The following is a 25,607-nucleotide window of genomic DNA, read 5'->3' on the forward strand; positions in this document are numbered from 1 at the left end:
CTAATTCTGCCAAAATTGACATCCCTCTTTCATTAACAATTCCAAGGTACAGCTCAGAAGGTTTTAAAGAGTTTCTAGCTGCTTTTACTCTTTTGAGGAAGAAGAAAAGGAGCAATTGAAGAGGAAGGGGAAATCAGTCTTTTAAACCATTCAGATAGATTTAATACAGATTTAATCCCCACCTGGTTGTAAATATCATCAGATCTTAGCCGACCGATGACCATGCTGATGAAGGTCTCGTTGATAGGCACCCTCTGGAAGTAACTCTCAGGGTAGCTGGGTGGTCTTTTGGCTCCTGGTTGGCTGGAATAACCTGTACTTCGAAGCAGCTTACAAATATCATCCATATTCGAATCAGCAGAAGACCGAGCAGCACTGAGCCACATTCACGGTGGGAAATAAAGGGCCAAACAAACCGCACATATTAGAGATGCAAAGTCCAGCAAAGCAGAAGAATTCCATTATAAATTGAATGTATATAGTCTTATATATGACCGTGGGTTAATTTATATCCCTAAGATTCAAAATCATTTTTCCAAAAAGCCTGTTGTAACATACCAAACTGGTAAGATGGGTTTCTGTAGGTATGTACAGTTTTATGTGAAGGTCCATGATCTGCTTCCCAAAATCCATGGGGCTGGATTTGTTTCAGAATACAGCATTTTTCAAATATAAGAAAGTAATGATACATATATCATATAGGATATAACACTTCAGCAGGGTCTTAGATGGCATGCCATGATGAAGGTACATTAATATTTTTGCAGTAATGTTTATGAACATTCACACAAGTGAGATACATAAAGACTGTCTATAGCCTCATGTCTGCTCCAGTCAGGTGCTGACTCCAAATGATTTCAGGTTAGGTCAGGTTTTGCTGTCAACGCTGTTACTGTGTGTGCATGTGTGTGTGTGTGTATGTTCATATATTTGGGTCAGAACTCTTTGGATTTCAGAATTATGGATAAAGAATGTGAACCTGCACCAACATTTCATAAATTTAAACAATAATTTTAAAAAATTCTGTCAATTTCAGGTGGGATATACCAACTGGTTCTTCTTGGCAAGGTGTACCTTCTACAGAGATTTAATCAAAACATCCATGATTTTTCTGGGGGGTTTGAAGTAGTAATCCCCCAAAGAGACTCAATCTTAGACTTGAAGATGACCTCCTATCTGATGTAAGAATCTCCTTTACTACCGCTCTGACTTGTAATTGTTCACTGTCTCTTCAATAATGGATCCTCACATTCTAATGAATTAGCTGCTGTACCCAAGGGACAAAGCTGGATTATCAAAGCTGGGCTTTGTTAGCATACATTTTCTTCTCCTTCATGTTATTTATTGTTTTTGGTTTTCTAGGTACCTTCCGAAATAGAGGCAAGACCATTTGAAGCTCATTCTAAAAAACATGGATGGTAAAAACAGTTCATAGCCAAACTGAGGTGAATGAATTACACATGCTGGTGGACACTCTCCTTGCATCCTGATAAAGCTGAAAGGAAAAGGCTAGCTGAGTAGCCTAATTTACTGCAGAGGAGGCAGCAGTACCAAGTGTGGCTGAAAACACAACATCCCCAAACAATCCCTCTCTGTTGAGGATCTGTCTCTTTGCCCTATTCATTTTGTCCTAATTTGTAAATTTAGAAATGTTAATTCTAGCCTGCACATCTTTAGCCCAAGTTCCTAACTGACTCCTGCTTATTGACGGTTTCTTCCCCGAATCTTGACTATTTCTGACATTGACCTTGGATCCAGATTTTAACTCATTTATTGAACAAATTGAAAACTGTATGTTAGGGACTGAAGTCACAGTTGGTTAAAGTGGGTCCTATTTTTAAGACCCTGCTTCTTGAAGTCACAGCTCTGTACAGACACATGTAACACATGATTGGAAAGTATGCTACTGTTTGTTCTGATTTTAGAACTTCATATACATGGGTGAGAATCCACTTTCAACCTGGCCCTGAGTGCTAACATTTCAAAATGTATCAACCTGAAAATGATAACAGAAGACTCATTCATTTCCTTACATCTGCCAAGGAGTAATATTTGAAAACTTAAAAAAAGATTCATTAGACTTCCAAAATTCCCAAATTTATCTTTAAGGTAAGGAAAATTCACATTCCTTTTTAAAAAAACTGAGGTATCGGGAGGGTCGGGGGGACTCGAGGGGGGGGGAGTCAAGGAAGGGAGGGAATATGGGGATATGTGTATAAAAACAGATGATTGAACTTGGTGTACCCCCCCCAAAAAAAAAAAAAAAAACAACTTAGGAAGGATTAAAGAGAAATCAAGTTCCTAATTTAAATAGACCCATGTTTTCAATAGAAGCAATAAGCTATGCTGTCTTTTAAAGTCACAAAGAGCCATGGGATCCAATCTTCCTAGAAGTTACTCTTAGACCTCAATTTACCAAGGACTAAAATAGAAGAATAAAATATAGCCATTTCAAGGAAAAAAAAAAACAAAAAACAAAAAACTGAGGTATCATCATGGACATGATAAGCTATATATCTCTAATAAATTATTTTACATATAATACATAGATTATATGACAATCTATAATGATGATGATATAAAACAGATTGTTATATTTCTACATTATGTATCATGCTTAGCAGTGATAAGAATCTTCTACTTTGGCATTCTAGATCATATTGCTGCTGTTCACAATAAGAGGAGGATGGAAACCTACAAAGCACTTTACCAACAGCAGTGCTTTTGGAAGGTGTAGTCTTAGCCCAGGGATACCTGTATCGATAGTAAGAAACCAGCATTCTCTCTCTGATTTCTCCTTCAATCTTTTGGTCGATGACCAGGAGCATAACTCCGTATAAGTACAGTGCTTCACACTATGAAGAAAAAAGACAACAGCCAAGTTCACAGGAGTACACTTACTTATGGAGTGAAACTGATGATGGGTAAATGGAGCACTATGCCCTGGTTCCTCCTAAAGGTTTTATATTACAAGGAGAATGTAGGCCCCCCTCAAACGGTTCTCACCTTCTGTACAAAATGAGCTTTGAAAAGTTTATGCAAATTCAAGTTTAATTTACAATGACTTTCTTTCAATTGGTCTATTTTTCATATTTTGCTTGGGATACCAAAATGGAATCCAATATTATGAATACATAAGTCATTCACTTATTTAACAAACATTTCTTAAGTGATCATGATGTCCTAGGTACCAGGCTAGATGTCTAGGATGTAAAAGATAAGAGAAGATAGGATTGTTTCAGTGAGGAAGCTCAAAACCGCTACATCATCTTTATTCACTTCTGGTTCTGTTCAAAGTCTACTATGTTCTAAATTTAGACAAAGACCTGCCAGTTAGAAGATTATTACCAGTTTATTTTGCTTCTCCTTAAAGAAGGATACTCTGTACGTATTTGTGATTTACAGGAAAAAAAAACTAATGCTAAGTTTGACATTCTTGAATTTTTTATTTTAAATGGTCACTACTACTTACTAGAAGTTGTTTTCCATCTTCATTGAGGAGCACTGTTTCTAAGGTTTGCTGAATATAAACACCTTCATTGAGATCATCTAGATATCTAGAAATGAAACCCCAGAGAAAGTTATTCATTGATAATGAAAATGTTATCTTTGAAGAAGGATTTTTAAAAGATTTTTAAAAGATGAGGCTAGATACCAGGCATTCTGGCCTTCAAATAGTTTGTGGCCATTCATGCACTTAAGAACAGATGTGTGAGCAGGAACTCGTAGTGCTTAGGGCCACAGATTATTTATGGCCACTGCAAGTAAAAGGAATATTCTCTAGTCCTGATTTATGAATTACAGATATCTTGGGAATAGTGGCATAAGAACATGACCTAGTTAGTTTAAAAGCTAATAAGTAATGGATTCTTAAGGGCAAGAAGGAAGACAATACTGTCTGGTCGGTGATAAGAAGGAAGGCTATGGTTACCAACGCGACATAAATAAGTTCCTTTTTGTCCCCCCACTTCTCATACATAATAAACTAAATTAGGATCAAGATTGAAAGTCAAATGACTTGGTATAAAGCAAGATGATTATAATGCTTTCCTGCTTTTAAGAGCAGGAAATTATAATAAACTCTAAAATACTTAAGATGACTAGTGCCACAGGAAGGAAAAGACAATTATCCACGGTATAAGCTAGTAAATTTCTTAGTAACTCAGAAAGATATACACGTTCTAATATGTCCCTTCTCCCTCTCCACTATTTACTATCAAAATAAGCTATTACTAAATTAGTCAATACCTGTTTAAGTCTACAATATATTTATGCACACTTTGAAATGCTAAATAAAATCTGGTCACAATTTCTATGTTGTTTTCCCGAAACTCTTCATCTAAATCCTGTAGGTCTGGCTTAGCTTCCAGTTTGCTTTCCCATAATTCTGGACCCTAAGAAGAAAAATACATTTATGTGAAACATCAAGAAAACAGTCAAAAAACAACAGAATTGTTGGCAGCAATTTCTAAATAGTCCTTTAAAAATCTGCTCTTTTGCCTCAAAAGGAATATCAAAAATTGAAAGCAGAGAAACAGAAAGTAATGAAGATAACAGAAGCCTAGATATAAAACACCCTTGAAAGAAACAGACTTGAACTGCAACCACAATTAGCATGCTTTTAAGTGTGGGGTACCTCTATGTGAAATACATTACACAGAAGTTATCTTTTTAAAATTTGATTATATTGTGTTAGGGCTTCCACACAGTATGCTTATGTTATTTTCAAGGTAGCGGATATTAAATTCGGTTGAAAAACTTTTCTTTTTAACTCTTCTCCATACTTACTTAACCTCTCAGAGTCTCCTGTTTTCCAAAGAAAGCATGCTTTTGTAGAAAAGACTGATAAGAAAAGCTGTAGAGGAAGATTACCTTAAAATAGCTGAAATCAAAAATGATATCTCCATATTTCTGTTGATCGGCTCGGTCTTTTAACCTGAATACAGCAGGAATAAACTCAGAGAGCCTCAAAAGTTCAGCAATGATAGCATTGCCACAGGAAACAATCCTTAGGATTGCTTGGCCACAAAGGTTGTTCTCAGCCAAAAAGTCCACCATTGTGAGGATAATCAACTACTCTGTATCTGGCCACGGGGAATGTGTAACTGGCTTCAGAGCTGGGGTCTGTAAACCATCAGATGAAACCAGGTCTGCAGATACACTGGACACTCCATTAAAGGACCTGTTTCAAAAAAAAAAAAAAGGTATGAAAATCTCCATTTTTTAAAGGAAGCATGTGAAACACAAACACAATATTTTTCTTCCAAATTCACTGTAAAAAAATCACAACACATAATGAGTTCTGATATGCAGGGAGGGCATTTATTTTCCACTCTTCATGTTTTCCACAAAAGGGACTTTCCTAAAGTACTACTCTCAGCCTCTTTCTCAGTGCTTTATTCACTTCTCTCCATGAGAAAAGACTTGATATAGCTGACCTCTGAGCTTGACAGAAGGAACCATTTGACATGTGTGGTTCCAAGGTGCCCTACATTGGGCACAAAATATTAAATTTTCCTTACAGGAACCGCGCCACTTCTTTTACCTTTGGGAAAAGATAATTACGTCCTAAAATCTACTAGAATTAGATGAGGGGACAACCTTTAAAAATGCTTTTTTTCAGGGAATTTCCTAGTGGTCCAGTGGTTAGGACTCCACACTCTTACTGCTGAGGGCCCGGGTTCAATCCCTGGCCCAGGAACTAAGATCGCACTTGTGAGGCCAAAAAAAAAAGTTTTTTTCATATGTCAAGTATGGGAGGTCCTGTTATTGAGACTAGTATATGCCTGAGAAATGTGACAGGGTGACTCTAAAAGTAAGGACAAATATTTCATACCAAGCAGTGGAAAAGTTCTGATTAGGGATCTATTTTCAAATGATACCATTAAAACTTCTGAAAGTAAGTTTTATGCTTAACATAATTCAGAGTAAAACTGTAACAACTCTGTACTCAATAGACAAAGAACGGGGCAAAAAGTTGACTTCACCAAATCCTGATTTCGATGATACAGTATTTTGTACTTCACAGCTGTCTTTAAAGGGTAATTTTTGCAAAAATTTTCCAAGGCATCATTCATTTTCCCAAAGGGCTCTCCCAAAATTTCTTCACCTCATTACCTTTTGACATGTTAACTGTGTCATCATCTTTGTTGCATTTCCCTCCTCTAATTGTTAATTTAGGTAGGTCATCATTTGTGAACTTCAAGGAAGCCTGAATTATTTTTCAACTTCATAAAGGCCTGTGAGTTCCCAGTATTTGCACTTTCACTTGGCATTGAGACCCTGCTCTATTAACATGATATTAACAATTAAGAAGACTGGCCAAGAAAAGTAAGTATCATTGATTCAATATTTAGAAAGGTCTTAATTTACTGGGATGCTGTGGCAGCAGCTGTTGGCTCCTCAACAATAATTCCCACCCATCTACTCCTTTCTTATTCTAGAGGAAAAAAACAGTCAGATCCTCACTTTCCCACCTCCCAGGAAGCTAGGTAAGACCTGTGACTCAGTTTTGACCAATGAGATAGAAGAAGAAGTCTATGGTAGACCTTTTAGGAAATATTTTGTCCTCCTGCTACAAGGAGAGAGGCGTGTGAAGAGAAATTTCTCTCGTTGCTCTGGCAACGTTGGCGAGAACATTTTTCTTCTTGCCTTTGAATGTGGTCCAATGACTGTTTGATGCCTGAAGCTGCAGTAGCTACCTTAAGACCATAAGGTGACAAGCCTAAAAGAAAAAAAGCCAAGAACCCGCAGATTGTGGTGTAGAAGGAAAGAATCTAAATCCTTCTTCAACTCTTTTTTGGCTGCGTTGGGTCTTCATTGCTGCATGCAGGCTTTCTCTAGCTGCGGGGAGCAGGGACTACTCCTCCCTGTGGTGCTTCTCAAGTGCAGTGGCTTCTCTTATTGCAGGGCCTGGGCTTTAGGCATGTGGGCTTCAGTTGTTGTGGTGCATGGGCTCAGCAGTTGTGGCTCACGGGCTTAGCTGCTCCGTGGCATGTAGGTTCTTCCCAAACCAGGGCTCAAACCCGTGTCCCCTGCATTGGCAGGTGGATTCTTAACACTGTGCCACCAGGGAAGTCCCCCTAAATTCTTATTGATGTTACTGATTCCTTGATTCAACTGTGGTACTACCTACCACTGTAATCCTTGTTAAATGGACTGCTTTTATGGTTTACCTACTGTTAATTGGGTTTAGGATTATATGCAGGTGAAAGCATTTCCAATGATCAGATTCATTTATTCAGCACATTTACCCAGTGCCTACTAGGTGCCAAGCACTGTTTTAGGACCTGAGGCTACTGTAGTGAACATAACTAAGTTCCTGTTCTCATACTGTTGGGATTGGGAACGAGATAAACAAATAAACATATTACATATCAGGCTGTGATAACACTGTAAAGAAAAGCATGATTAAGGGATGGAGCATGTGTTATACATACAGTAGTTTGTAAAAGGCTCTCTGATAAGATGATATTTGACCAGATATCAGAAGCAAGTGAGGGCGCAAGCAGTAAGGGTATCTATAGCCTCTAAAATGGTCCCCAATGATCTCTACTTCTCTATTCATTCCCTGTGCAGACCCCTTCCCCTGAGTGCAACTTACTGACTCCCTTCTACAGAAGAGAATATGGCAGTTGTGAAAGATACCATTTCTGAAATGATATTGCAAAACAGACTGTGACTTCTGGCTTGTGAACCATTTCCAGCTTAAGTGTCCTGAGAGAAATAAGTTGTCAGGTTGTGAAAAAGCCCTGTGGAAGAGCCCATGGGATGATGGAAAAGTCTGCCCACCACAGCTTGAGTGAGTTGGAAAATGGATCCACCCCCAACCTCAGTTTGTGTTCACAGCTAGACTGCAAACTCCCAAGAGCCCCTAAGCCAAAGGCACCCAGCTAAGCCACACAGCTGACTCCTGACCACAAACATTATAAGACAATAAATGCTTATTGTTTTAAAGCCACTAGGTTTGAGGGTAGTTTGTTATTTTACTACAGATGATGATCTAAGAGAAGGGCATTCCAGGAAGGAGTAATCAGTAAGCACTAAGGCCTGGGGGTAGGAATGTGCTAAGGAAGAGCCAAGTAGTTGCTGTGGCTGGTGGGGAGTGAGCAGGGACAGAGGCAGAGATGGGGGAGGTGGAGTTGGGTCCCCTAGCAGGGATTACCGAGAAGCCACTACAGCTGTCCAGAACTCTCTCTCAGGAGGGTTGCATATAATACACACTAAGGCATAAATTATTAATAAGTCCTTTCCCTTTTCTTTGTGATGCTTGCCCACATAGATCTCTAACAGGCTGAATTTCAGATAATTTCATTTCATTTTTCCCACTGAAATGGCCTGGCTTGGAAAATGAGACAAGTGAGAAAATAAAGGAAAATGAGAACAAAAGTCACTTCAAGTCCTCTGAAGACCACCAAACTAACCCAAGTCTCAGCAGGATGAAACTTTAGACTCAATTTAGAGGAGAGGAGGCTATGATGAACAGGTCTAACTGCTACGATTTGGATACCAAGATAGGACAGACAATGTGGCCAAAGAGAAAACAGCTTAAAGCAAAGCAACATGACCTGCCTTCTTTCCCAACAGACAGACAGACAGACATCCTCGGCACCTGCACGCACATGGTCAGGGAGGCTTAGGCCTGGGATAATGACATAAGTCAAAACTTTTGTGTGTCCATGTCTTATTTTAATCCTGTTTACCTAAGAGTTACACTGTAGGCAACTTTCAAAATATTATTTGGCTAAAGACTTTGGTAAATAGCCCCACTGTTGGCTGAAAAACTGGTCCTAAGGAACAGAATCTAAGAGGCATCATTGAAGATGCCTAATCATGTTGCGGTGATCTCAGAGGTAGGTGACTTTATAGAAGATGTTAAGACTTGGTTGAGATTTAAAAAAAAGTCACTCTAGAATGAGGTGCAAATAAACATGGTAGAAGAAGCTATATTAAATCTTCCTCTTAGAGATTCTCCTGGGATGAAGACCAGTTTTCTCAATATAGGCTGTCTTACTATTTTGCATGAAACGAAACCAGAGATCCCACTCAATTTCCTAATTTCCTTCTTACAAGGGACCCAGAAAAGTGGCTGCAACTTCATTTTTAAGAATTTGTAATGGAATGATGATTTTTTAGTTCAGAAAGTAATCCTAGACAAAAGACAACATGCTTTCAAGAATGAAGTGTGGCAGCATTATACCAACTACCCAATGAGTACTGAACTGAATTCTGAAAATTGTTTCCCTGGGAAGAACCACTCTTTACCCTACTCAGAGCACAAAAGACTGATCTTTTAATTCTTTCATAAAACCTCAGTTCCATAAAGAAGGAAGCAATGGTCTCCACCAATCCGTTATCAGGAACAAATTATAGCGGTTGTTGATCCAGATAAAAGTGACCGGCATATCTCTTTCAGAAAAGTTCTAAAATGAGCCTAATCACTCTAGTCTGAGAATCCCGAAAAAAAAAAAAAAAAGAAGAAGAAGGAACACCGGAAGGTGTTCCTTGCTGTGGGCAAAGGCAGTAAAGTCTCTCCCTCCCCCTTCTCCCCGCCATCTCCTAGGCTGGAGGAAGCTCCACGCACTCGGAAGCAATCAAGAGACCCAGTTCCAATACCGGCTCTGTGTTCTTTGCTTTTTTAACAGTACGGCCACAGACAAATCAGGACCCTCGGAACTATTTTTTGATATCCGAAGGACTTGGGCATGTCATAGGTGAGGGAATTAAGGGGCAGAGAGGAGCAATGACTTGCCCAAACTCACAGCCCATGGTAGAACTAGAATTCAAACCCGGGCCCGTCAGACCGTAAAAGCTTCCACCAACCACTCAGGTTTCTCGAGAGTAAATGGAGGAATCACGATGTCCACAACAGCATTGCTCCCGGAAACTTGGAAGGCTCGGATGCGGACCAAGCAGCCGAACATCACTTCCTAAAGCGCCAAGGCGGCGTGGAAAATTGTCTCCACCTGAGTGAAGATGCAGAACCCGGACTGCAGCCGCGGCTCCAGGAAAACCCTCTGTCCTCCACGCCAGGCTCCCCCATCGGGACCCCACCCCAGGCCGCCGAAGCCCCCCGACGGCCAGCGCGGCCCAGCCCCGGGGCGGGGGAGGGGAGGCGGGACGCGGAGGGGCGCGCGCACACCGCCCCTACTCACCCGTCACCCGGGCCGGGGCGCGCGCGCGCGCGGAGCCGGCGGTCGCGCGGGGAGTCAGCACCCCAGCCGCCACGCCTCCGTCTCCGCAGGGGTCCCCTTCTATCCCCAGCCCTCCTCCAGAGCCCGCCGGACCCCGGCTTCCGCCCGTGGCTCCCTGGGCCGTCACATGACAAAGGGACGGCGAGCGGGGCGGGGCGTCACGTGACCACCCGTTGGCGACGGCAGATGACGCAGGAGCCCGCGCTCGCCGTTTCAGCGCCAGGGAAAGGGAGTTAAGGAAGGAGTTGGGGTCCTGGTGTGGGAAGTCCGGGCGCAGCCAGACGGAGCTACATCTGGCAGCCAGGTAAGGCAGGAGCGGGGGATGGCGATGGGGAGGGTGACGGGGGTGTCGCCTCCCCCTCGGGCGCTCCGCGAGTGCCCCGAGCTGCGGTCTGTGGACCTGGGTTACGGTCCTGGTTCTTTTCACGCCACAGCAGTGAGGCTGGGGCCGTTTACCTCCCTCTCCAAGGCGCCATCTCTCCATCCTTCGGCACTTTGTGTGTGGGGCAAAGATCACGAATTCTTCTCTTATTTTTTATTGAAATATAGTTGATTACAATATGTTTCAGGTGTACAGCACAGTGATCCAGGAGTATATATATATATATTCCTTTTCAGATTCTTTTCCGTTATAGGTTATTAAAGTATTGAATGTACTTCCCTGCGCTGTACAGTAGCCCTTGTTGTTTATCTATTTTATATATAATGTCTATCTATTTTAAATACAGAGGTCACGAATTCTTGATCTAAATAAATGTGGTTTGAGCTGGCTTTCAAAGCAGGTCCTTGGGCAGATCGTTTAAATAAACACTCTGGGCGTCATTTTCTTTTTCTCTCCTGTAAGTGGTTGTGAGGATTAACTAAAGAGAAGGAAGCGTAGGGGCACCAGGTTATGGCGTGTTTTAGGGGATCTAGAAATGGTGGTTTCTCTTATTGATGTAACTCTCCCAAATCTTTATTGGTCGCCTGTTTTGTGTGAGGAGCTGTTTTATGTTGTGTGGGATATGTCAGAATTCTAGTTTAAGTTGCTCCCAGGGTAAAAGAGTGGCAGGTATGTGAGCAAGTAGTTGTGTTGAGTTTTAAAATAGAAGGAGAGAGAGAGAGAGGGAAGGAGAGAGAAGAGGGGGGAGGGGATAGTGGTAGCATGAAGGAGAGACCAAACAATTGCTTGTATGGATAAGAGAGGGCTTCATAAAAATGTAACCTTGCATATTGAAAAAGAAGATACAGCTCAGCCTGAACTTGTATAGGGCCCTGTGGATTTAAAGGAGGTCAGCACAGTATCTAAACTATTTGTTCTGTACTTATCACTTGCTGTACAGAAAGATGAGAGGAGTCTTTTTTATTTTTACATTAGCTAATAATCAGTGCTTACAGAGAATGGTAGAGATCTGCTCTGGTCTGAATGTTTGTTTTCTCCTCCCACCCTCACCCCCCAATTCATATATTGAGTTCCTGAAGCCAGTGTGATGGTATTAGAAAGTAGAGCCTTTGGGAAGTGCTTAGGTCATGAGGATGGAGCAGTCCTAGTAGGCTTAGTACCTTTATAAAGGAGGCTCCAGAGAGTTCCCTCGTCCCTTCTACCATGTGAAGACACAGAGCTAGAAGGCCCTGGACATGAACCACAGGAAGAGGGCCTTCACCAGAATGCAGCTATGCTGGTGCCTTGACCTTGGACTTCCTGACCTCCGGAACTGTGAGAAGTGTTACTGTCTGTGATGTAGCAGCACCAACAGACAAAGGCAAGGCCTGTTAGGGAAGGCAACATGACATACTAGAGAAAAGCTCAGGAAGCGCGTAACTTTGTTTTAAACTTTCTTTGAAACCATAGGTACAGAGAACAAAATAATCACTGTTCCCTGGGGAAGGCTCCAAGAGGGGGTTAGGTTAAACCAGGGTCTCTCAACCACTGCACTGTTGGCATTTGGGGCCAAGTAATTCTTTGTTGTAGGGGGCTGTCCTTTGAATTATGCACTGAGCTGTACTTAGTGAGAGAAATAGGAAAGAGTGGTTTTACTCCATCTTTCCCCTGCAGCCATTCTTTTTGCTTCTCGATCTGAATCGTTCCTCTTTGATAGTTCAGAATTACAGAAGGACATTTTCCCCACCTCTCTGCAAGTGTAATGTTTCATTGGAGTAATGTGAATTTTGCATTCATATAATAAGGATGGCTACCATTTATCCTGGGTTATATTAATCCTTATATACATTGTGTCTTAGTTCAGGCTGCTGTTAAAAAATACCATAGACTGGTGGCTTAAGCAACAGAAATTTATTTCTCATAGATTTGGAGAATGGAAGCTGGAGATCATGGTGCTAGTATGGTTAGATACTGGTAGGGGCTCTCTTCCTGGTTTGCAGACGGCAAACCAGGAAGATGCCGTACTGTACCTTTACATGGTAGACAGAGCAAGCCCTGGTGTCTCTTCCTCTTCTAATGACACTAACCCCATCACGAGGGCTCCCCCCTCATTTAAACTTAATGAACTCCGCAGGGCTCCATCTCTGTATGTCATCACATTGGGAGTTAGAGTAAACATCAATTTGGGGGGGACACAGTTATCTCAGTGTTCTCCATACTAGAATTATTTCAGGTGCTTCATAAAAATACAGTTTCCTCAGAGTGTCCACTAGAGACTGATTAAATAGGTCTGAGATAGTATCCATTAATCTGTATTTTTAGTATTTCAACTGATTCTTAGGAGCAGACAAGGTTGAGAAAACTACAAAATTTAATTTATCCTTACAAGAATGATGTGAGATAGATGTGGTTATCTCCTTTTTACATGGGAGTAAATTGAAGATAGAAAAGTTAAGCAACCCGACCAGAGTGATACAGTTTTAAGTGGTGGTGGACAAGATGGAATTTCCAGGCATTTGTGTCCAGGGTCCATTCACTTACACACTATTCTGTATTGCTGCTCGTAATATTGTATGATTAAGTCGATGGTGATATTTGCTCTCGTTTTAGAAGATTATATGCCAGACATTATTCTAAGTGTTTTGTTGAAGTCATGTATGTATGAAGTCATTCAGTCCTCCTAGTAATCCTTGAAGTCGGCGCTGGATCATCCCCATGTTACAGAAAGGAAAAGTGAAGCATTGAGAGGTTAAATAATTTGCTTAAAGTTATTCAGCCACTTAAATGGTGAAATCTGGCTTTGAACTCATGTAGTCTGGCTCCAGAGGCTACATGTTTAACCCTACTAGAGTTTTTAGTAGTTAACCCCTACTAGAATTTCCCCATATTCTACTCTATAACGTAACTAATGTTTATTTTAATATAAACGTGTTTCCTGTTATCTTTAAGTAAAATTAATATTCCAGGAAGATATGTCCTGTTCATACTGTGGCTTTATTTCCTCTGGCTTACCCCCTAGTATGTGTGTGTGTGTGTGTGTGTGTGTGTGTGTGTGTGTACAGTTTGATAACTGTGTTTCTAGAACAGTGCTGTCCAATGCAGTAGCCACTAGGCACGTGTGGCTTTCACTTTTTTTTTTGATTTTGCGCTATTTTAATATAGCAAAGCATTGACAAGAATAATAAATAGGCAACTTATTTGATGTTTGGTTTTATAAAAATATTTGTTGAACAGATGCTCTGAATAGAGGCAAAAAGACAGTATGTAAAAATATTAGTGATGAAATATTTATATGTCTCTTTTTCAAAAATAGAATAGAGAATTTGCTCCATTGAGAAGTATTACTTCGGAGTTTACCAGATTCCCTGGCACCTGTAGTGCTTTACAATTAAAAAAAAAAAAAATCATGGTCTTGAGAGAAGGGTCATTTGAAGGCGTCAACAGTTTCACATTTATAAGCCTGACATGCAATTTTGAAGAGAAATGCAGGAAATTCTATGAAAAATTAAAATGATAAGACCACACCGAGATCAATATCTTCAGGAAAACCACTAGTGTCGTAGTTTTAAAGACAGATATGGCTAATAAACTGATTAATGAATGTAAATATGTACCAAGAATAAGTTTTGTTTGTTTTTTTAAAAAAATTTTGGTAATCACTATAAAAAGGTTTCTAAATCTATTTTAATGTATGTAGATATATGTTACTATTATTTTTTAAAAGTGTAGTTGACTTCCAATATGGCTATTTAAATTTAAATTGATTAAAATTAAATAAAATTTAAAACTTAATTCCTCAGTCTCGCTAATCACATCAGTAGTCATGCTACTGTGACTCTCAGTAAATACTGCTAATCAGGAGTCACACGTGCCTAATGGCTCCTGTATTGGGCAGTGCAGATTGTAGAACATTTTTGTCATGGCAGAAAGTTCTGTTAGTACTGCTCTAGACTATTTAGACTTACACTAGAATCAAGATTGACTGGAAAACGGAATACTCGAACCGCACCATTTGATCCTTGCAGGGTTGTGTTTTTTGAGTAACGGTTGTTGTTATAGTAGCTATACCCCTAAATCTAAATGGCTATGCACAGTTGAAGTTTTTTATTTCTTTCACGCATGGAGCCTGACTGGTGGGCAGTTTTCCTCCAAGCAGTGATGTGGGAATCTAGGCTCCTTCCATTTGGTGATTCTCTACCTTCAGTATGTGGCTTCTAAGGTCACTGCTTGACTGTTTCAAGCTGTCAGATGGGAAGGAGTGTGGGGAGAGAGTGCAGTTTTTGTGGACATGGCCTGGAAATGGCTTCTGTTTCACTGCCTTGAATTCAATCATACAGCGACACCTAACTGCAAGGAAGGCTGCAAACTGTGGTCTAGCTGTACAACCAGGTTGAAGAAGAAATGGGTTTGGTGGACACTGAGCTGGAATCTGCCACAAGTGTCCTGTCCTTTGCTTACCCTGAGGCATAATCTAAGAAACTTACTATTGCTTCTCAGAAGCTTACTGTTGCTGTCGTGAGACTAGTGCTGAGGACATTTTTCAGTATAACTCTTATTGTCTCACATGTGATAAAATCCATGCTGCCTTGATTGCTATGGAAAGCCTTATTTTTCCTCAGTTCTTGGTGTACTTTATTGGAGAAAGAGAATTCTGCAATCTTCACTTTTTGTTTTGCTTGTCAGGAAGTCTCATAGCCAAATTTGTATTTACAGATATAGTGCTGTATAGAATCCTAAGGACTCCTGAAGCCTGTGTGATTACATTCTAATTTTCTCATGTACATGGTTTTCCCTTTAATCTGTTTTTCGATCCTGATTTTTATGAATTTATATATTTTCCATCTTATTGCATATGTTTGTGCTTATACTGTGTTAACCGTCCCAACTTGTTTGGTGTAATTAAGTGAGATTGTAAATAAACACTCTCTTTCCCCAAAACACAAATATTCAAAACAGCATTATTGGTTTTTCATTCATGTACATGGTCATGTCTTCTCTCTCAGTGTGAAGTTTTAACACCACCTTATTCCATCATCTAGATTTTAACATCTGTACCATGTTGCCGTATTTGCTTCAGGTCTTGATTTTTAAGATCATTTGAAAAAACAGATAAAGCTAAAGTACCCAGGTCCACCTGGACCTTTATCCATTGTTAAGACCCTCTATGCTGTGCTCCAGAAATACTTACTGAATAGTTGTTATTTGAAAGATGTGAATTGATGAAGAGTTGTATTGCAGATGTTTATAGTAGACTAACACTTCAAAAACAGAAATCAGCATCTTAAGCAACTTCTCTGTGACTTTCCCATTTTATACGCTGTGTCTTTTTTAATGAATCTAATGATTGACAGACCTATTTGTTGAATGAATGGATGAATTTAATGAAAAGACGAATAATTGAGAAACAACTATAGTAGTCCAGATGTGAGGTAAAGGTGGTGGCAGTGGAGTGGCTGGAAGGGCCAGAGGTACTAGACAGCTCAGAGACGGTTAGGCAGTCTGTCCATGAATTCACACTATATCTGTATGAATCTAAGAAAATGCCTTTTTTGCTACCATACAGCCTTTCCTCTTAGCCTATGTAAATTCTCTCCACTTTTCTAAATGGTTTCAGTGGACTGAATTTCAGGTGGTTTCTGAATTAAGGAAAGATGGCTTTTTGTAGGGAGCTTTACGTAAGTAGTCCAAAGCTTAAGGAGTTGGTGTTTGATGATATAGATTAGGGAGTGTTGTGATATGAAGGTAATAACTGAAACTGTTATAGTGGGTGAGCTACCAGAAGATAAGAATTTATAGACAAATTCTGCTTTTTTTCTGAAATGGAATCTGGGGTCTCACCAAGTCTATAAATCTGTTAGAACCCAGAGGAACTGTCAGGAATAAAAGGTTTTTTTAATAGTTTTCAGAATTCAATATGCAGATGTGTCAGAGAAGTTAAAAATTACAGGTTTTCAAAATTCTCCCTTATTCAACTATTTTATTGCTACTATTTTCATTTTCTGGAAGAATGCATTATATGAGCAGTCTGCTTTTTCTGACACACTTAGGTTTTAGGTTTTTAAAAACTGTGTTGTTGATTCTTTAGAGAATCAGGGAATCTTTTGGAAGAGGGTATTCTCCCTCCTTTATATACTGGAGTGCATCTTCTTTACATATTGAAGTGTGTCAATTGTGTTTGGTGGCCCAGATGATGGCACGAGGCTTTGATATCCTTTCAAGTGATATAGAATGTAGATAATAGTGTAGCAGTTGTGGGGTATTGGCTACATTCATGTGGATGTTTATCGTGGTTCTATTTTCCTATGTAGCTATTATTCTTATTCATAAATTTTGTTTCATTGTGTTTGAAAACTTAGGTAATAATTTCAAGATGCCAGGGCGGTCCACTTCAAGTTCAGGTTCAGCTGGTTTTATATCCTTCAGTGGTGTAGAATCTGCGCTCTCCTCCTTGAAAAACTTCCAATCCTGCATCAGCTCTGGAATGGACACAGCTTCTAGTGTTGCTTTGGATCTTGTGGAAACTCAGAGTAAGTAATAATTAAAACGTATTTCTTTTGTGTCTATTTTGAGGTAACCCTGTGTGATGGCATTGCTCAGAGGAGATACCACTAACCTTTTGGTTAACCTCGGGACAATCATTTAATCCCTCTGGGCATGTTTTCTCTTGTTCTGCATACCACATAGTGATGTACTAAGGATAAGATGAGATTGACTCATTTGTATGTGTTCAAACACTTATGAGCCACTAGAGACTGCACCAGAAATTTATGGGCTGAAACATGAAGATATATCACCTCAAGGAGCATACAATCAAAAGTATGTGGCATTTGTGAACTATACAGTATACAGCGTTATGATAGTTATTTTCCAGTAATTTAACTATATTTTGTTATGCTTAATTACTCAATAGACAGACCAAGCTGATATTAAGGGTACTGGTAAAGGAAGGCCTCTACAAAAAATGAGAAAAGTTCAGTTTTGCTGAACTTAACTACAATTTTTTGATCAGATCTAGAAAGATGTTCTTTGCTTTGTTTGGATTAGATTTGTTTTTATTTTATATTGCATATGGAAGCAAGGGAGCAACATAATCTTTCTGTTTTCTTTTTAATATCACTGTTTTTCAGCAATTTAATTGTGATGTGAGTTGGTGTGATTTCTTTGTTTATTCTGTCTGGTGTTCTTCGAGCTTTATGGATTTGTAGGCTTACAGTTTTGATCAAATTTGGGAAAAAATTCTGCTGCTATTTCTCTCTGCTCTCTTCTCCGTCTGGGGCTTCAATTACATGTATGTCAGGCTGCTTGATAATGTCCCGTAAGTCACTGAGGCTCGGGTGATTTTTTTCAAGTTTTATTTTTCCTCTCTGACTTTCGTATGAATAGTTTCTTTTGTTGTGTCTTCAAGTTCATTAGTCCTGTCTTCTCAAGTGTCTAATCAACGAAGTTTATGCAGGGAATTTTTAATTTCAGAGACTGTGTTTTTCAGCTCTAGAAGATGTGAAAAAGAATTAAATGGAATCTTATTTCTCTCTTCGTTATGCTCATGTTTTAGTTCTATATTCTTGAGCACATGGAGCGTATTTATAATGGCTGTTGTAACATCCTTGTCTGCTAATTCTGTCACCTCCATCTGTTGCTACTTGTGTGTATTATGTTGTTGAGTTTTTGGCTTTTGTCATCTTTCTTTAAAGAGTATTGACCTTTGTTTTGGTTGGCAGCTCAGTAATTTGTGGATTAGGCTGATCCATCCCAGGCTTGTTGTTAAACTTCATTAGGGCAGGTCTAGTGTAGCTTTACTTCAGGGCTAATCATCCTTGTTACAAAAGCTTGGTCTTTCTGGAGTCTCTGTTGATTGCTCAGAGAGTTCAATGAAAAAGCTCTGCTCTCTGGGATGGAATTTGAGTGTCTTTGAGTCCTGCATGAATTCTGGGAATTGTTCACTTCACAGCTCCCAGCAGTTATTCCTCAGCGGCTTCGGATACAGCATCAGACTCGGGGGGATCTCTGTAGGTTCCTCAAGGGCTTTCTCTGCACTCCTCCCTCCCAGTGCTCTGTCTTGCAAACCCCCTGCTGCTCAGCCTCCCTGCATTCCAGTCTCTAGCTCCTCAGCCCTTCAAGACTGCTGTGCTCTGCTTGGATTCCTCCTCCCTCATGCAGTTAGACAACTTATCTCACTTGTTTTCCTTTTTTTTTTTTTTAAATTTATTTATTTATTTATTTTATTGGCTGTGTTGGGTCTTTTTTGCTGTGCGGGGGGGCTTTCTTTTTAGTTGTGGTGAGTGGGGGCTACTCTTCACTGTGGTATGCAGGCTCCTTCTCTTGTGGAGCACGGGCTCTAGGCATGTGGGCTTCAGTAGTTGCAGCACAAGGGCTCAATAGTTGTGGCTCACGGGCTCTAAAGCTCAGGCTCAGTAGTTGTAGCGCACGGGCTTAGTTGCTCCGCGGCATGTGGGATCTTCCTGGAGCAGGGATTGAACCCGAGTCCCCTGTATTGGCAGGCGAATTCTCAACCACTGCGCCACCTAGGAAGCCCCTCACTTGTTTTCCTTTTCACAGGAATTCCAGTTCTGCTCTGCCTGTTGTCCCACTGCCTGAAAGCAGTTGTTTCATATATTTTGTCCAGGCTTATAGTCACTCATGGCAGGAAGGCCAGTTCCGTACTAGATATTCATTCACAGCCGGCAGCAGAAGTCACCCATCATCTTTAGTGGGTGGTCTCTAAAGATCTTACCCCTCCCTGTCCAGCCTGATTTGTAGTCTCTTTTTGATGGTGATGGATATTTGACTTTGGTAGGTAGTCCTGGGTAAACTCGTAATATGATCTTAAACCATAAGAGACAAGAGCTGGTACTTAACTTGGAGGATTGTATCAGTTTTTTTCAAGATTTGCTTTGAAGGCCTCTGAGTGTTTTTGATACAAAGTTCATTTTTGTTTGCTTTTGTTTTATTTTATTTTTTTAAAAAAAGTATATTTTGATGCAGAATACATCTTCTGTGTCATTTGAAAAGAAACATAAGCATCGTTTTTTGAAAGATTCATGCTCTAAAGCAGGGATTGGCAGACTTTTTCCATAAGGGGTCAGATAGCAAATATGAGGGTGAGTCAAAAATTATCCGCACTCTGGCTGTAGAATTTATTTTAATTAACTTTTAGAAAAGACAAATACATCATTTTTTGATATCATCTCCTTGCTTTTCAATACATTTTGTCCATCTGTCAACAAGCTTTCGTATTCCCTCATTAAAAAATGTTTTAGGCTGAGCTGCGAGCCACAAATGCACCGCTGTCTTCAGTTCTTCAGAAGTGAATCTTCATCTTCATAGGGCTGCTTTCAGCGGACCAAACAGGTGAAGGTCCGATGGAGCAAGATCAGGACTATAGGGAGGATGCTCTAACACCTCAAAACGAAGTTTTTGCAGAGTGTTGACATTGTGGGCAGAAGTGTGCGGACATGCATTGTCATGCAAGATCACAGCGCGCTTGGATAGCAGTCCTCTGTGTTTAATCTGAAATTTAGGCTTCAGCTCTTCAGTAAGCATCTCTATCCATTTATACACACTTCTTCACGACAAAACACTTTCTCCATACTGCGCACAAAGTCTTCGATAAATAACGGCACCAGATATACCCTCAGACCACAGAAAAGGAATCACTACACGCTGCTCTTCTTTTGCGCAGATCAGAAGCGGGGCATCCACTTTTGCTTGCACTGCAGTTACAAATGAACTGATGTAACTTGTTCACACCTGCACAGCAGTGACTGGAGAGACAGTAGCCTTGAACAGAAAGCGCTGATAAGACAGTACGGCCAACAGAAGTTTTAATATAACAAGAGTGCAGATAATTTTTGACTCACTCTCGTATTTTCAGCTTTGTGGGCCATGTGGTCTCTGTTGCAGCTATTCTGTTGCAGGTTGGACAATCATTGTAAAAATAGCTTTGACCCTGTGGACTTTGTGGAAGGGTCTTGGGGACCACACCTTGAGAACTACCGCTTATGAACCTGAATTGGAGGGCTTATGAGCAGGACTTAGGTGACGGGAGAAACTCCCTACAGAAAGGATGTCTAGGATGAACCCCACTGGAGTAACTGAGCAAGAGCTCATTAGGAGAGCAGTTTTCGTGTGACACCGGACTGAGGTGCTGCCCGAGGACCCAGAGAGTAGAAAAATACCTGGTATTTAAGCAAATTTGAGGGTAATTCAGCCTCTAACAGTAGATGAAAGACTTTTAGGAGACTGAGCCAATATTGCTACTTAATTGCAGGACTTAGAATCAGCCTGATATGGGCTCTAGTCCCAGTTCCAGCCTTAGTTCTATAGTTTGCTCAAAGATAGGTAATTTCTTTGAACTTCTGATTTTTTATCTGTGAAATAGAGGTAAAAATGCCCACTTCATGAGGTTGTTAGGGTTAAATAAGATGATATATGCAAAGTGCTCTTCGCATAGTGTTTATTCGATAGGTATCATAAACAATAGCCAGCAATTAGAAATTTAAGGGTCAGAGCTTAGAAGAAGGGCCTGTGATATGAAGAGGGGAACAAAGATGGATGAGTTTGGAAGTCTGTTTAAGGCTTTAGGTTTACGTGCATCTAAGTCAGTAATTCATTGAACGTGTTAGGCAACACTGCAACAGTTAATGAAAGTTTCTTCATTCCGGTTGTTTACAGTTTAGCTGGGAAGCAAGACACATATGTGCTGTTCGATCATTAAGTGAACATTGAGGGCCTAAAAGTAGTTAGGACTTTATTATCGAAGGGTTTAAAGTAGAGGAGGAATGTGGTAAGATCCAGTTCTAGAAAGATAACCTCATGGCAGTACTGAGGATGGAGGATGCTGTGGGGGATGGAGATACCTCAGGTGGCTAATGAAGTTATTTCAGTAGCTCAGCTGAAAAAGTAAGTTCAACTAAGATATTATAGCTGAGATGAAGAGGATTTGATCTGTGTCACTTTGCATCTTATATTATGCCCACATTGTGGTATAGGCAGGATAGTGTAATGTAAGAGTGCAGGGCTTTCGTACCAAATGCCTGGGTTCTTGTCCCAGCTCTGTCACTTACTATTTTTGTGTCCTTGGACAAGTTGTGTAACCTCTGTTTTAGAGTTCTCGTTTGTAAAATGGCATTATTGTGGGGATTAAATGAGATAGTACAAGTTACATAGAGCAGTCACTGATACTTAATAAGTGCTCAGTAAACGTGAGCTATCATTTAGTCACTTGGTTTGCATTTGAGTTGACTGTCTTGTTGGGCAACAGTCAACGGACTGAGAAAAATTAAAGTGCAGAAGAGCAAGTGGAGAAACCCATGACCTATCTTCAGAACAGAAATATTCCCGTTTCTTCTTAGCCTTATAAGATTAGACATGCTTTCTGTTGACCTTTCAGGTTGCCCAATTTCATCACAAATTAGAATGAGTTTTGATAAGACAGGTGGTAATGATCACTTAGGTATCATTTTCTCATTTTGCGTTGCAATTCTCTTATCACTATATTATTAAATTATTGGTAAAGTGAATTCTTGCTCCCAGGAACTGAGGTGGTGATGTGTTTTGTTTTGTTTCCTGTTGGTTGCATATTCCTATACAGGTGCTTGTCCCTATTCAAATGTCTAGCTTATTTGAAATGATCACCTTTCCCTGTATTATGTTGCAGCGTATAGTGTCTGGGCAGTTAGACTCTTGCTGCCACCCTATTAGTTTTTCTCTAAATTGATTGGTATTCTAGTAATTATTTATTTGAACTAACTAGGAAATGAAATTTGTTACTTTAGGAGATTTTTTTTTAGGTAACTGGAGCTTGTTTTTCAGACTTTAAAGTTTATTACTTACTTTTCTGTCTTAGGCAGAACATACTGAGCTAATTTATCAGTTGTCATTAATAACATCACCTGTAAGCAACTGAATTCTGGTGAGCCCTTTAAGTTTAGTTAAGTAAATCTGAGGAATGGCCTTTGTCTAAAATGTTAACGCAGCTCAGGGTTGCATCCTCTCTCTTCCTGCTCCTGTGTCAGGGTGTGTCTGCAGGTGGCCCCCAGACGTTTGGTTACTGTTCTGCAGTTCCGTGGAAAATGTATGTGCCTGAGGATTGACAGTTCTTATCAGATTCTTGCTGAATATTTATGAGGAACATTTGGAAGAAAAGAATGAGAGGATGTATATTTAAATCGCCCAAGGGTCCAGTAGGTGAGAAAACTTTGTTGGAGAGCTTCTGGATTTTACTCTCTATATTGCTTGGGGGGGTGTGTGTGTGTGTGTGAGACTTGCTGAAAGAAACAGAACAGAAAGGCTTCAGTTATTATGATCAGGCAGGTAACTGGATGTTCGTTGAACTCTGCCGAGGCGCGCTGATGATAACAATGGCCGTGCTGATGAAGGTGGTCATCGCTGGATTTGTTTACGTGCATCAGGTGTGTGCAGGCACTGTGCTGTTTTTACAGGTGATAGCTCACTTGGTCCTAACTAATCCTGCGAAGTAAAGGCTACTGTTATCCCCACTGTGTACATGAGCCGCTGAGGCTTAGAGAAGGTAAGTGCTTTCCTAAGGTCACACAGTTACTAAGCGGTGGGAGTTGAGATCTGAGCATAAGCGGTTTGGCTGCAGGGTTCCTGCCCTTCACCATCACACTTTATTGAAAATTGATTGTTTGTCTAATGGCATTTGCAGTAGTCGGGTGATACTGACATAACATTTAGTGATATTTAACTCAGAAAATTTTGGTTATTTTGTTGAGGTTGACATTATCTGGTTTTTCTTCCTTTCCTTCTCTCTTAAATTCCAAAATGATGTTGCATGCTTTTTCTTACACAGCCCATTGGCTTTTGTCCTATTCTGCTAGTGAAGTTCTCAACAACTTCCCGTGGACATTCGTGCTTTCCCTGGGCTTTAGCATCTTCTATTTGTAAAGGCTGACTTCAGTCTGGTCGTGGAAGGAAAAAGCTGAGACCTTTTGGGGTCTCTGTACTGACACTAGTCTGTCTGCTTCTGGACTCGTTGTAATGGCAGGAAAATCAGTTCCTTTTTGGTTAAGCGATGGTGGTCAGGTTTCCTCTCCATGCAGCCAGCTGCAGTCCTGACTGATAGAAGTAATACAGTGAATTCATTGAATGATAGTCCGTTCTTTCATGTGTCCAGAATTTGTGTTCTGGTTAAGACCCATCACCTTTTAAAACCTGATTCCTTCTTTTTCTCAGCCAGGCAAGAACCAGAGTCTTCACCTTGTGACAATTACTTCAGAGTTAATGGCGAGTAAAGGACAGCCAGCAGAGTTAAAGTTACATGGCCTTGGAAATTTGTGCTTCTCCTGATAACTGAACTTTCAAATTTGCAAATGTTAAGCATTTAGTGGAGTGCTTACTTCTGAATCTGGATGCTTTGGGGGGTAATATTCTAGTTTTCCTCCTGATAAAAGGCATTCTAAAAATCTAAAAATTTGATGAATAGAGAGAAAAAGAAAATTATGATTACCCATAACCCCAACACCCATCACCTAATTTTATGAAAAAGGAGTCATTATTTTACTTAAATCTTTTATGTTACATATATTTTGAAAATTACTTAGTGATTTAAGAAGCCAGCACATACTGACCTCACAGTCTCAAGACTTATTTCCTTAGGAAGAGCCACATTCTGGATTTTGTTGTAATAAATTTCTCCGTCTAGAGAACTATTTCTTCGAGCCAGGACCCTAGTTAACTGGGAAGGTTTCTTTTTGGCCTTGCTCTTATACTTTTATTCCATAATTATGTCATTGAGTAGAAGCAGTAATTAGAAGAAAGTACTAATAGTGGGATGGTGGCCACAAAGACAGTAAAAAATAACAATAACCTTAAGAAGCCAATATATGTATTTCTTATATAGGTTTTACAACTGGAACCAATTACAAAAGCAAAATATTATAACTTAAATAAATGAAGAGTATTGAAAATTATGGTATCTGTAGTGTTAAAAGTATAAAGGCATTGCCTACAGAATAGTAAAAATCCAGCTCTAGAAAAGCTTAGTTATTTTGCCTGTATCTTCATATTTCCCAGGTGTAAGGAAAAAACTGCACCGTTTCTACGCTGCTACTCACAACGCTTCTGACACTTCTAGCTCCCAAATGTATGGGTGTTTTACCCACACCAAGCAATTCTCCAATTCTCTGCAGACACCAACTGGAAGTCCTGCAATTCAATTCACTTCTGATACTATTTACCTGGAGTTAGTGTCAGATCTCACAGGGTAAGGGCTCAGTCCTATAAGACTGCCCCTGCTGCCTTTGGGTTCTAGAATTTGCTAGAGCAGCTCACAGAACTCAGGGAAGCAGTTTACTTACTAGATTACTGATTTATTATTAAAGGGTGCATCTCAGGAACAGCCAGGTGGAGGAGATGCAAAGGGCAAGGTAAGTGGGAAGGGGTGCAGAGCTTCCATGCCCTCTCCAAGCCTCCCTCGCTCGCAGCACCTCCGTGAGTTCACCAACCCGGAAGCTCTCTAACCCCGCCCTTTTGGGTTTTTATGGAGGCTTCATAGGTACCCATGCACGAGCCATTAAATCATTGGCCTTTAGTGATTGACCCAGTCTCCAGCCCTCTAATCAAGTGGTTGGTTCCCCTGGCAACCAGCCCCCATCTTGAGGCTGTCCAGGTACCTCTAGCCACTGATCATCTCATTAGCATACAAAAAGACTCGTTACTTTGATGATTTCAAGGGTTTTAGGGGCAGAGACCAAATATATATTTCTTCCTGTTATGTCACACCAGGACTGTGCGTTTGTTCATTGCAGTGGCATATTTGTAGACTCTAAAATTAATCAAGTGAAAGGAACTTCTGATGAAATACATTTTTGGAGGAGATTGAAATATGTTAATAAAAAGAATCACAGGGGAAAATTTCACAATGATATATAGATTAGGACAGCGCAGTAAAGTGAGAAAACAGCCTAGTAACATCAGTTAAGGCCCACAGAAAGATTTAGCAGAATAAAATTTCCTGTTCCTTTTCCACATCCCCTCCTTTGTCGTCAGCAGTATTCCTGTGGATAGCCCATTAATGCCACTTTGAGGCTGAA

At 40.2% G+C, this 25,607-nt stretch overlaps 2 protein-coding genes across 4 annotated transcripts in view; one reads left to right on the plus strand and one right to left on the minus strand.

Annotated features, from left to right (window-relative positions):
• WASHC5 (WASH complex subunit 5) overlaps positions 1-10,316 on the minus strand; it is a 50,245-nt gene extending 39,929 nt beyond the window's left edge. For both annotated transcript variants that reach the window (XM_057737091.1, XM_057737090.1), the window contains exons 1-6: positions 10,155-10,316; positions 4,873-5,182; positions 4,249-4,394; positions 3,473-3,557; positions 2,755-2,855; positions 183-375 (exon numbers count right to left, since the gene is read on the minus strand). In XM_057737091.1, the coding sequence (XP_057593074.1) occupies positions 183-375; positions 2,755-2,855; positions 3,473-3,557; positions 4,249-4,394; positions 4,873-5,058 (711 nt within the window). In that variant the 5' untranslated portion in view covers positions 5,059-5,182; positions 10,155-10,316. The remainder of the gene's footprint in view (positions 1-182; positions 376-2,754; positions 2,856-3,472; positions 3,558-4,248; positions 4,395-4,872; positions 5,183-10,154) is intronic.
• Positions 10,317-10,354: 38 nt separating this feature from the next.
• Positions 10,355-25,607, plus strand: part of NSMCE2 (NSE2 (MMS21) homolog, SMC5-SMC6 complex SUMO ligase) — a 212,349-nt gene continuing 197,096 nt past the window's right edge. For both annotated transcript variants that reach the window (XM_057737092.1, XM_057737094.1), the window contains exons 1-2: positions 10,355-10,497; positions 16,911-17,081. In XM_057737092.1, coding sequence (XP_057593075.1) covers positions 16,925-17,081 — 157 coding nt within the window. In that variant the 5' untranslated portion in view covers positions 10,355-10,497; positions 16,911-16,924. The remainder of the gene's footprint in view (positions 10,498-16,910; positions 17,082-25,607) is intronic.

This window comes from Hippopotamus amphibius, chromosome 5, assembly GCF_030028045.1.
Source record: "Hippopotamus amphibius kiboko isolate mHipAmp2 chromosome 5, mHipAmp2.hap2, whole genome shotgun sequence".
Taxonomy (NCBI): Eukaryota; Metazoa; Chordata; class Mammalia; order Artiodactyla; family Hippopotamidae; genus Hippopotamus; species Hippopotamus amphibius.